At 44.3% G+C, this 13,457-nt stretch overlaps 1 protein-coding gene across 1 annotated transcript in view; it reads left to right on the forward strand.

The window, feature by feature from the left end:
* flt4 (fms related receptor tyrosine kinase 4) overlaps positions 1-13,457 on the forward strand; it is a 237,547-nt gene that overhangs the window by 92,480 nt on the left and 131,610 nt on the right. The window contains exon 2 of the mRNA XM_060837385.1: positions 5,268-5,364. Within this exon, the coding sequence (XP_060693368.1) occupies positions 5,268-5,364 (97 nt within the window). The remainder of the gene's footprint in view (positions 1-5,267; positions 5,365-13,457) is intronic.

Raw genomic sequence — 13,457 nt, forward strand, 5'->3', positions numbered from 1 at the left:
CTGACCCTCTAACAGTGCAGCTCTCCCTCAGCACTGACCCTCTAATAGTGCAGCACTCCCTCAGTACTGACCCTCTGACAGTGCAGCACTCCCTCAGTACTGACCCTCTAACAGTGCAGCACTCTCTCAGTACTGACCCTCTAACAGTGCAGACTACCTCAGTACTGACCCTCTGACAATGTAGCACTTCCTCAGTGCTGACCCTCTGACAATGTAGCACTTCCTCAGTACTGACCCTCTGACAGTGCAGCACTCCCTTAGTACTGACCCTCTAACAGTGCAGCACTCCCTCAGTACTGACCCTCTAACAGTGCAGCACTCCCTCAGTACTGACCCTCTGACAGTGCAGCATTCCCTCAGTACTGACCCTCTGACAGTGCAGCACTCCGTCAGTACTGACCCTCTGACAGTGCAGCACTCCCTCGGTACTGACCCTCTGACAGTGCGGCACTCCATCAGTACTGACCCTCTGACAGTGCAGCATTCCCTCAGTACTGACCCTCTGACAGTGCAGCACTCCCTTAGTACTGACCTTCTAACAGTGCAGCACTCCGTCAGTACTGACCCTCTGACAGTGCAGCACTCCCTCAGTACTGACCCTCTGACAGTGCGGCACTCCCTCAGTATTGATCCTCTGACAGTGCGGCACTCCCTCAGCACTGATCCTCTGACAGTGCAGCACTCTCTCAGTGCTGCCCGTCTGACAGCGTGACATTCCAAAGTATTGCCCCTCAGCAGTGTTACATGCCCTCTGTATTGTCCCTCTGATTTCACTGCCCTTCCAGAGTACAGGCACCCGGAGCATTGGCCTTGAAGATCTCCTTGGGTTTGTGTGTGATGAATAGATTATTGGGTAATGCACTTGGGCCATTGAAAGTCAAAAAAGGGAGAGGCGAAAGGCGGAGTTTATCTTTTCCAAAATAAACTGTTACAATGTCTCAATGACACAAACCCCTGGACTGATGAGACCAAACTATTTAATAATAATCCATTCTAAACATCTGGCATTTCTTACACCCACACATGATGTTTAAATAGAAATGGGGAGCAGGGGAAGTGTAGAGCAGGATTGCAATCTTATCTGGGAATAATTACTCCACTAACTGCCTTTGGCACTATTGAGAGATTTTGTGAAAAGTCTTTCTCATTGGGAGGCAAGTTTATTTGTTTGCCAGTGTGAATGTGAGGCAGCTAAAGCTATGGAACTGAATCTTTCTCTTTGAAGACTTGTGTATTTGGAAAAGTTCCCATTTTCAGCACAGACAGACAGAGCCTGAGGTTGACGTCTGTGTCTTCAGCTCCTGCAAAAGCCACAGGGTTCAGAAAGTTTTGAATCAGAGCCTGTAGGATTATCCATAACAGCCAGGCAGCCTGTCACTGAGCTCATGGTACGTCACTGAGCTACTCATCCAGAAACCTGGGCTAATGTGCTGGGTGAAAGTGAGGACTGCAGATGTTGGAGGTGTAAATACAGGCACTGGCTGGTTCCTGATGAAGGGCTTATGCTTGAAACATCAATTCTCCTGCTCCTTGGATACTGCCCAACCTGCTGTGCTTTTCCAGCACCACACTCTTGACTCTAATGTGCTGGCTACATGGGTTCAAGTCTTACCACAGAAACCGATGAATTCTCAATTCAATAAAAATTTGGCCTAATGGTAACCAGCTGAAAATGTGTTGCTGGAAGCGCAGCAGGTCAGGCAGCATCCAAAGAGCAGGAGAATCGACGTTTCGGGCATGAGCCCTTCTTCTTCCAGCAACACATTTTCAGCTCTGATCTCCAGCATCTGCAGTCCTCACTTTCTTCCCTAATGGTGACTAGGTCAATAGACATAAACACTCATATGATTCAATTAGAATTGGCTTTGTTGTCACATGAGTACAGTGACAAGTTTGCAATTTGCCACTTATGACGTCATCTTAGGTACCTAGGTACAAGTCCTTAGTGGAAAAAAAAATCAGAAGTATAAAGAAATAAGACATCCTAGCATTACAGACGTACATGCCAAGGAAATCTGCCATCCTTACCTCATCTGGTCCATATGTCACTCCAGACCTTCAGCAATGAGGTTGACTTTTAACTGCCCTCTGGACAATTAGGGATGGGTAATAAATTCTTACCTAGCCAGTAGCAAGCATATGCCATTTCTAACTAAAATGAAGCCCATTTTTCTTTCATTCATTCTGGGACATGGATGTCACTGCCTGGGCCTGGATTTATCGCCTGCTCCTAATTGCCCTTGAGAGGTTCATAGTAAGCCTCCTTCCTGAACTGTTGCTGTCCATGTGCTGTAGGTAGCCCCACAACGCTCTTACGGAAGGAATTCCAGGATTTTGATCCAGCGATATTGAAGGAACAGCAATATACTTCCAAGTCAGGATGGTGAGTGGTTTAGAGGGGAATTTGCAGGGGGTTGTGTATCTGCTGCTCTTGTCCTTCCAGAAGGAAGTGATCGTGGGTTTGGAAGGTGCTGTCTAGGATCTTTGGTGAATTTAGAGGAGGTGATGGCTTGTATCACTGGGTTATTAATCCAGAAACTCAGATAATGTTCCAGAGACACAGGTTCAAATCCTGCCAGAACAGATGGTGAAATTTTAATTCAATAAAATTTTGCACTTAAGAGTCTAACGATGAGCATGAAACCATTGTTGATTGTTGGGTAAAACTCATCTGGTTCACTAATGTCCTTCAGGGAAGGAAATCTGCCATCCTTACCTGGTCTGGCCTACATTTGTCTCCTGATCTGTGATAATATTTTTGACTCTCAGCTACCCTCTGAAATGGCCTAGCAAGCCATTCACTCTGTTGTATCAACTCCTGCAAAGTCTCAACTCATTGTATTCACTTATCTGATCTGCTCAATTCCTTGAAGTAAGTCTCATCCCGCTCTCTTTTATCTTGTGATGCTACACCATGAGTTGGAGGTTCAAGACAGACTGGGTGAGAAGTCATAATCAAAATCTTCAAAGTGACACTATTTATTATAAATTAATATTAAAAACAGCTGTAAGTCACAACCGTGGATAGCCCAGGCTTTGATTTGTAGTTATATTAAGTAAAGGACTAATATATTTTCTTTGTTTGTTTATATCCATGAGCTCTCAAAGTTCTCATTCTAGAGTATAGCAATCTGATGGTGCTCTGTCAAAGTGCCTGAGCTCCGCCTACTCTATACTATTTATACTCAGTGATGTGAAACTCTGTGATCTCATCGCAAGCTTGTTCTAGGGCCCTTACATAACATCCCTCCCTGAGCTTTTCTCCTGTCATCTTAAACAATGATCAATAGTTTTGTACATACTCAAATAAGTTATCCCGAATACTTTTTTCAACATTTGCTATATAGCTTCTTCCCTTACCCCTTCACTGCTCCCCGGGTCTTTAACTTGATTCATCTGTGTCAATAAGTGGGTTAAGGAAAGGCTGTGACAGGTTTAGAAATACTTGAGGTAAAGATGTGTTTTTGTTGTTTCTCTGCTGGCTTCTGCAAGATCAGTGATTCATTCTAGAATGTTGCAGTCTGATGATGTTCTTCCAGAATGTTCTAACTCCTTCCACTCCGTGCCATTCATACTCAATGATGTGTAGTTCTGAGACATCATCATAAGGTTCCTCTGGGGACCTAATCCCCAACATTCTTCTTCATAGGAAGAGGAAGAGACCATTCATTATTCAAGCTCCATTCAATTGGGTCATGGCTGATCTGACATTTTAACTCCATTTACTCCATTCCTATAACATTCAAAATGTTCCACCAAAAAATCATCCAACTCAGTTTTGAAACTTCCAATTGACTCCCCAGCCTCATCTGTTTTTTGGGAGAAAGTTCCAGATTCTCACATCGTTCATGTGTGAAGAAATGTTGCCACGGTGATAATAGTTGACATGGGAATAGATTAAGATGAAATGTTGTAGCAGGCACAAAAGACCACCCACTCTATTCCTGCTCCTATTTTCTGTGTTCCTGTCTTTCACTCTTACCACAGCCACAACTCTTCTCTCACTCCTGAAATCATTCCTTCTGTCCCAGGGTGTTATCAGAAACTTTACTGTGGCAAGGGGCCTATATTTCAGTTGCCAAAAGTAGGCCAGTTGCCTAAGTGATTGAAATGAGTGTTCTGACCCAACATTGGGTTGGCCTTAAGCAGACCTGCAAAGCATGCTCTGTTTCCAGTTATATTCCACTGTGGGGTCAGCACAGCCCTTACCCACTCACTGTCAATGTGGAGGTCAGTTTAGCTCAGTTGGCCAGACGATGGGTTTGTGAAGCAGTGTGATACCAATCCCATGGGTTCCTTCCCTGCACCGGCTGAGGTTACATGGAGGACTCTCCTTCTCAACCTCTCCTCTCCCCTGAGGTTTGGTGGCCCTCAGGTTAAATCACCACCAATTGTCTCTTTCTAATGAGAGAGAGCAGCTCCTATGGTCTGGTAAGACTACGGCCACTTGACTTGACCTTGCTCCTGGACTTGTACATTCAGTGCCTTGCAGCTAAGTCCATTGCGCTGGGGTAGAGAGCTACTGAATGGCCCTGAGATCATGAGGTATTTGTGATGAGATTCCTTATAGCACCCTAGAAGGGTGAAGGTGGAGAAGGCAAGAGTCTCATTTGCAAACAGAGTGTTGATGATTGGCAAACTTTGCCATTTATTCTGGGTGCAGCCTCCAAACATTCCACTGCATCAGAGGACCGTTTCACAATCTGTTTCCTCACATAAAGCAACTAGCGAGGTTGGGATTGTTGCATCCAGTAAAAATAAATCCTAGGGGAGATGTAACTGAGGTGTTCAATGTTGCGTAGGATTTTGATAGGGGGGAGATACTGTGTCCAGTAGCAGGAGGGTTAGTGACCAGAAGAGACAGGTTTCAGATAATTGGCATGAGAACCAGAGGAGGTGAATTTTGTTACAGAGGATGTTGCGATTTGGATTGTGTTGCACGGAAGATCAGTGGAAGCTGAGTAGGAACTTTCAACTTTGTATTGCAATGGGGAGAGATTATATCACTGTTTCAAAGGGCCAGTAGAAGCAGGTGGAAGTGAATGGCCTTCTTCTTTATTATAAGACTCTCTGTTTCTATGACCAGGCTTGTGGACCAGGATAATGACATGGCAAAACTGAATTAAAGATGTCATAGTTTGGGACTGCATGTGTGCTGAGTCTTTATCCTCAGCTCGGGGCCCACAGGAAGGAGTCACATGTTGCTTTGCATTCTGAATAGAATGTCTCCAATATTTAAAATGACTGGAATCCCTAACTCTCCACAGGTTTGGTGCAGGGATTCTCGATGACAGCGCCCACACTCAATATCTCGGGAACAGAATACTCGCTCGACGTTAGCAACACCCTTACCATCACCTGCAGGTAAGTGCAGCAACTGTTAGGAGATTTCTTGCTGCGAACTGGTAAGGTCTCATGATTAGTTTTCAAGCTAATTCATTCCCTCTTCATCCTATACCTAATTTTCAAACTAAAAGTGCTTTTAAAAACAAACCTTAAAATGAGATCCCATATTGCAACTGATACTTAGCTAGTAATTACAAAGAAATTGGAGTACAAGAGGAAGAAGATAATTATATGGGATATCGATAAGGCCACATCTAGAGTACAGTGGGCAATTTTGATCTCCTGCCTAATGTCTTGATGGACATTCAGCTTTGTGGCAAGAGACTATGTAAACAATTTTAATCTTGTCTTTATACATTAAATCCATTACACCACCCACTACAACCATTTTCATGGTAGCGAGCTACACTACCTTATCACTAACCCTACTCTTGATACAGTTCCCCTGGAGTTTCTTCATGGTCATCGTGTATTCAGTGAGACAGACTCAGCTTCAGGATATTATGAAGTTGGTTTCAGAGCTTTTGGCAATCTCAGACAGGCTGACAAACATCAAAAACATTCATTTCTTCACAATTCATCTCAGCATCGGTTTGAAATGAGCCAAGGTACACACAGGAACACAGTCACAACCTTTACATTTGATCCAAGTGTGCTGCTCATACTCAGATGTGGATGAAGCAAGTTCAGAAGGGTTGGTTTTTTTTTCTTGTCTTTGTTTTGCATTTGTCTTTAATTGGTTGGTAGGCCAAGCCAATCCCGTGGGGCCACAAATAGCAGCAGTTATGTTTACATAGTCTCCTGCCACATAGCTGGATGTCCATCAAGGCACCAGGCAGGAGGTAGCAGATTGATTGGAGGAAGTGACCGAAGGAAAGACACAATATTTAAAGTAGATTGCAATAGTCGGGTTGATGGGGAGAACGCTCGAGAGCAGAGGTTTGTAGGGGATGTGGAGTTGGTGCAGAGGTTCGTTTGATTATGGTGGGGTTGGGGTAAAGGGGAGAAAGAGAAAGGAACGGGGACAAGGTACAGTAGAACAAGCCAGGGGAGATCATGAAGCGATTCAGAGAAAATAGAAGGATTTGGCATGGGCAGAGACTGAAGGAGTGGAGGAATTTGAATAGAACAGGTCAGGAGGGACTAGAGGAGTTTGAACCGGAGAGATCACGAGGGAGCAGAGGGAGATTGAGGGAATATTCAGCTCGTCTCATATTTCCACGACTCAATTACTAATTCCAGGATAACTTTCTCCCGCCCAACTTGTCCCAGCAGCCAACCTTTGTGTGTCTGGAAGTAGGTTCAGTCGATACTGTTCCATTTAATCTCACAACCCAATCCTCTGCTCTTTTATTTTTAAGAGAATCTGTGCAGATCACATTAGCTGTTTCTGTTTTGGGTATTCCTTATCATCCAACTGCTGGCAAGGCTAGCTATTGCAACATGAAAACACACAAAGGGAGGGTAATGTTCCCCTAGTGCTGCCAAAATGGGTGCAATCCCACAGTGGTCCTTTAACACCTTAATATATACCATACAATTCAATAACAGCACAGTATCAGGCCCGTCAGCCCACCAAGCCTGCGTCAATCCCTAGTTGTTATTTAGACACACAAATGGCCTTGCTGAATGGATTCCCAAAAGTCAGTACAGGAATCATGGGAGTAGCTTTTATTGCAGCTTGGGGTTTTCCCACAACCTGGCATGTCCATAAGGCCCCTCACCAACTTCTAAAGATGCATCATTGAAAGCATACTGTCTGGGTGCATATCAGCCTGGTATTGGCCCTGTGGAGATACAGCCAGTGAAAGTGCATATTTTAACATGCCCAACCACTGGGATTTCTTGAGGAAGCTGCAATATCTCCCCATGGTATCCTAGTGGCACCAGTACCTACTGAATCACTGTCCACTCATGTAGGTCTGTAAGGGAGTCTCTATTTCCTCATTATCTCCTTATTTTTAATGCTGGTTCTGAAGTAGGGTCACTGGACCTGAAGCGTTAACTCTGCTTTCTCTTCGCAGATGCTGAAACAAATTTTGTTTCTTATTTTCTCCTGCAACTGTAGGCGCTGCCTGACCTCTGTGGGATGCCTGGAGACCACATCTTTAGTCCCACCAGGTCACTGGAGAGTGTGTCAATCCCATCCAACTGGGGGATAACTCCAAAGGTCACTCATCCCAACACAGGTCACTTCCTCTAGCACCAGGTGGATGGGGATCGGCATGTACCATCCATCCATCTCTTTTCCCAGTATCTTGGCATTTAATGCACCTCTGGCAGAAGGGTAATCTCTTTTCCCAGCAGCAGAGTTTGGCTGGCCCTGGTATCCCTCAGTATCACTCTAGGCTTACTCACCTCACTTTGGGGAAATACGGCCACCCTTCCTTTAGCTACTAAATATTGGTAAATCTCATAGAATCATTTAATCACATCTGCACTCTCAAGAATGCCTTCACAACGATGTGGTCATAGCATTCTACTGGTTTGCTACATTCTCTGACTGACTCCCATTCTCTGCACAGGCTACAGGGGGAAACAAGTCCCTTTGGTTCTACCCAGTGCCTCCAGCAATCGCCCAGATATGCCCCATCTTCCAGCAATTAAAACAGTCTTCTTGGCCCCACCTTTCATCTCACCATCTCTCTGCCTATCCTGGAGAGCATACCCAGCATTTCTCTCCCTCTCAGGTCCCTTTTCACTCTGCCCACCTTGATCCTGTAGCGATTGCAACAAGGTCAGTCAGGCGGACCTTATAAATTATCAACTCCCTGATCAGGGTTGTTAACCTGGTCCAATCAGGGAGCCCTGGCTGACAGATAGGAATGGGAGTGTCAGAGATTCTGTTCACTCTGAGAGCTGCCTCTGAGGGAGCTGGATCAGTGGCAAGGACTCTCAACTGATTGATTGGTTTATCGTCAAGTGTACTGACGTACAGTGAAAAGCTTTGTTTATGAGCAGTACAGGCAGATTATAGCAAGAATGTACAGAACAAAAGATTTAGACAGAGGCATCCAGGGTACATTGCACAGGGCATACAAGAGAGACCAACATTAGCAATGTCAGCATTATCTGAGGCTAGAGAGTTCATTCATCTGTCTAATAACGGCCAGGAAGAAGCTGTTCCTGAGCCTGCTGGTGCGTGTGTTCAGGCGTCTGTATCTTCTGCCTGATAGAAGAGATTGTACAAGATCATTACTGAAGTATGATGGGTCTTTGATGATGTTGGCAACCTTTCCACAGCAATGAGCCGTGTAAATGGAGCCTGTGGATGGAAGATTGGCTTCCATGATGGTCTGAGCTGTGCATACCACCTTCTGTAGTTTTTTTATGCTCCTGAGCAGGGCAGTTGCCATATCAGGCCAGTTAGCTTACAATGGTGCATCTGTAGATGTTGGTGAGAGTCCTTATGGACATGCCAAGTTTCATGAGTCACTTGAAAGAGAAGAAGTGTTGTGCCTTCTTGATGATCACAACTACATGAGTGACTTGGTGGTGGGATATGGCCTCTGAAGTCACTTCAGATCCTTTTCAGTTGGTTGGAATTGACAAAGCGGGGATTGCTCCTGGACCAGGTCATAATCATCAGCCAATAGGGTGGCTGACCTGGGCATAGTCGCCCTCTATTTCTCTGTGGAGTTCTCTGTGGGAAAGGTGTGGAGATTTTGAACTCCTCAAGAAGATTAAATCACAAATGTTTTCATTGTGACTTTTCTTGTAAATGCACACACATTGGTTTCAATATAAGCTGCTCACTGACCCCTCTGACAGTGTAGCACTCCCTCAGAACTGGGCATATCATCCTGGATTCTCAGAGTGAGATTTGATCCCACAATCTCATGTATAGGAGGTGAAGGGAAGGGTGAGGGAGGGTTGATTAGATTGCATTTACTACTGTCACATGTACTGAGGTACAGTGAAAAGTGTTGTTTTACATGCTTTACAGGCAGATCCGACTATACAAGTGCATCAGGGTAACCGAACTGAGTGCAGGATACAGTGTTAAGCTGCTGAGAAGGTGCAGAGAGAAATCAATACTAACATTAAATAGGTCTATTCAAAAGTCTGGTAACTGTGGTGAAGAAGCTGTTCTTGAATCTGTTTGTAAGTGTATACAACATTTATATCTTCTGCCTGACGGAAGAGGGTGGAAGAGAATATACATGGGACGGGAGGCGTCATTGATGATGTTGGCTGCTTTCCCAATGCAGCAGCAAGTATAGATGGAGTCAACGATGCGAGGTTGCTTTGTGTGATGGACTGGGCTGTGTTCACAACTCTCTGGTCGTTTCTTTTCGGTCTTGGGAAAAGTTGACATCCCAAGCTGTGATGCATCCAGATAGGATGCTTTCGATGGTGCATCTATTAAAAATTGGAAGAGTCTTTATGCTGAATTTCCAGGAGAAAGAAGTTCAGCAGTTAAGAGAATAAGGACTGAGTGTGAGGACTTTATTGCAATGGAATCCATCTGCCGCAATATTTATGGAGAATGTCAAGAGAGCAAAATTACAGTAGTACATGTAAGCTGCAAAGCAAAAGCAGATGTTACACAGATATATTTTAGGCAGCAATGAAAACATGTGGAATTAGATATTTCTTAGCTGCTTATTGTAAATCTCTCCAAATTTCACAGGGAGGTGCCTTGGAATTATTATTGAGAAACAAATAGAAGGTAATAAAATATCAGCTCTAGTTACCCATCTAATCCCTAAAGTCTAGTCATCTTTCTGGACTATGCGTGTGTGCTGGACTGTGAACAGCAGTGAAGGTCTGCTTTCAAATAGCCTTTGGTCACTTGGAAAGCAGCAACTTCTCTTGCTGTTGCACCATGCTGTGCTTTGTGAATGACCCTTTTATGGTCACGTGAAGATTGGGGGAGACAAGGAGATAAAAACTGAAATCGGGGCAGATTTCAGCTGTCAGATGAGTGAGGAGGTGGTGTAGTGGTAATGTCACTGGACTAGTAACCCAGAGAGCCAGGGAAATGCTCTGGGTTTTAACCCCACCATTACCAGCTGATGAAAACTAAACACAGTTCATAAAAATCTGGAATTGAGTCTCGATGATGGCGGCCATGAAACTCTCATTGATTGTTGCAAAAACCTAACTGGGAGTGTAACTCGTTTTCCTTACCCAGTCTGGCCTATCTGTGACCCCCCAGACCCACAACAATCCATTTACCTCTTAACTGCCCCCTGAAAGGACCGAGTGAGCCAGTTTGATCATGCAGGTTGTTGGGGTTAGGTAATAAATGCCAGCCCTGTCACTGAAGGACTGAAGTAATAAAATAAATTAAACCTTTACTTCACTAACAAGAGATTATTTTTTTAATCCAGGTGAGGAACCAGATGAAAAGGTTGAGGAGAGTGGGAGGGAAGGAGTCAGAGAAGGAAAGTGAGAGTAACTTAATTAAAGAAAACAATAATTTATATATATTTACGTGATGCCTTGAACACAATGTAATGTCCCTCTGCTAACCCACTAGAGTTTCAGTGTCAGAACGATGGAAGCTAATTGGCTGCTTCACCTTCCTGATGAAGGGCTTGTGCCCGAAACGTCGAATTTCCTGCTCCTTGGATGCTGCCTGACCTGCTGCTCTTTTCCACCATCACATTTTCAGCTCTGATCTCCAGCATCTGCAGTCCTCACTTTTTCCTCCTGCTTCACCTTCCTTCCAGTCAATGCTGGAAGTGAAAGCCAACAGTGATAACTTGCATTTATATAGCAACTTTAATACAGTGAAACATTCCACTCCAGTCTTCAGAAACAAAGTCTGACACTGAGCTGCATAAATTAGGTATTAGGCCAGATGGCTTAATAGGGTGAACCAAAGAGAGAGAGAATTCCAGACCCAGGCTCTCGGGAGCTGTAGGTAAAGACACTGGTGGGGAACTGGAAACCAGAGAATTTGGAGGAGCTCAGACCTGCTGGAGGATGCTCAATTGGATAGAAAGAGCAATTTGAAGATGTTTTATGTTGCTCTACCAGTGATTGGTGACTTGTATTTTGGGTAGAGGGAGGAGATCCATACCTGTACACCATTCCCTTCTGCATGTGTCCTCACCAAAGCTCTTTGCTATTGCAGCAAACTGTGTTTACTGTTTAACTCCAATTCATATTGTAATATATTTTTAAATATAGGGCCATTGTAGCACAGTGGTAGTGCCCCTATCTCTGGCCAAGAGGCCAAGGTTTAAATTCCACCTGATGCAAAGACATGTCACAATACATTTGAGCTGAAAATGTGTTGCTGGAAAAGCGCAGCAGGTCAGGCAGCATCCAAGGAGCAGGAAAGTCGATGTTTCGGGCATGAGCCCTTCTTCAGGAATGGCATCCTGAGGATTGATTCCTGAAGAAGGGCTCATGCCCGAAACATCGATTCTCCTGCTCCTTGGATGCTGCCTGACCTGCTGCGCTTTTCTAGCAACACATTTTCAGCTCTGATCTCCAGCATCTGCAGACCTCACTTTCTCCTAGAAGATAATACATTTGAACCAATATATAAAGAAAGTCACTTGTGTGCCGTAGCTGTATGTTATCTTTCAGTGAGTTTGTTCATGATCATTCTGAATAAAAATATTTCAGAGTCTTAATAAGCAAACAGTTTTTTTTTCAATTTTTCTTCCAAAATGAATAACTACACCTAATCCACGCTTTACCCAAGTTCTTTCCCACTTGCTAAACTGGTCAAAGTTGTTATAGCAGACTCATTACACCTTCCTTTCCCATCTAATATTGAGCTGTTAACAAACTTGGACGTTGTATATTATTTACCATCATATAAAATCATATAAAGGGAAGTACTGAATTTATATAGGGCCTTTCTTGACCTTGGAATGCCACCAAAGACTTTCACTGAGTAGTTTTGAAGGGTAGCTGATGCTGTCTTATAAGAAATGTAGCATCAATTTGCACACTAAAAAGCTCAGACACCAACCTTCCCCTCTGTGGCAGTTACCCCAAGCTTCAACGCATCCCTCAGCACATCGTCCTGGACCTTAGAAAGTGCCAGTCTTCAACATTCCGTTGCGATCAAGTGGAAGACCAGCATGTTTTGGGCAGAGGAGAACACCTTTCACTGAGTTAATGGTCCTGTGGGCGCAGCTAAGGGCTGCCCCTGTGTAAGTGCCTCAGAACAGTTGTAGAGTCCTGTGTAACAAAACTGTTTAGGATAAATTTCAACAAAAACCATTACATCTCTCTCCAGACCTTTGCAAAGGCACATTGGTTTAGAACAGGCACAGACATGAGTTGAGGAAAAGCCCCAGTAATGGACAGGTTAGTTAACCAAAGTCACCTGTCACCCAAATACATGACATTGACCATAAATCGCATCTTAAAATAACTCACTTAGTGTGTCTCAAAACATGCAAGCTCCCTCACCGTTAACTCCGTCTCTCTTTCTCCACAAATGCTGCCAGATCTGCTGTGTCCAGTTTCTTGAGTTTTAGTTCCAAACCATTATTATCTGATTTGCATTTGAATGAATTAATATTGCCTGTTTTGACTAAATTCCTGGGGGTCTGTTTCATAGGTCAGCCAACTGCCATATTGTTCCCTCAGATTAATTTTGCATTTGCTCCTTTCAAAGTGCTGGCTTCTATCTTTCTGGATGATGTGGGATGACTTAATCAAATGCACAAAATAATGAGAAGCTTGGATAAAGCAGACAGGGAAGCCCCTAGTAGACAGGGCAGTTACCGAGGAGGGTCAGATTTACTGCCACTGGTGGAAGGGTTAGAGGGGACATGGGCAAAACCCAGAGGGTGGTGGAATTCAGTGTCCAACCTGGTGGTGTCACTGGGAACCCTCACCTCATTTATAGAGTCATAGAGATGTACAGCATGGAAACAGACCCTTCAGTCCAACTCGTCCATGCCGACAAGATATCCCAACCCAATCTAGTCCCACCTGCCAGCACTTGGTCCATATCCCTCCAACCCTTCCTATTCATACGCCCATCCAGATGCCTTTTAAATGTAACAATTTTACCAGCCTCCACCACTTCCTCTGGCAACTCATTCCATACTCATACCACCCTCTGCGTGAAAAAGTTGCCCCTTAGGTCTCTTTTATATCTTTCCCCTCTCACCCTAAACCTATGCCCTCTA

Source organism: Hemiscyllium ocellatum, chromosome 16 (genome assembly GCF_020745735.1).
Source record: "Hemiscyllium ocellatum isolate sHemOce1 chromosome 16, sHemOce1.pat.X.cur, whole genome shotgun sequence".
Classification (NCBI taxonomy): Eukaryota; Metazoa; Chordata; class Chondrichthyes; order Orectolobiformes; family Hemiscylliidae; genus Hemiscyllium; species Hemiscyllium ocellatum.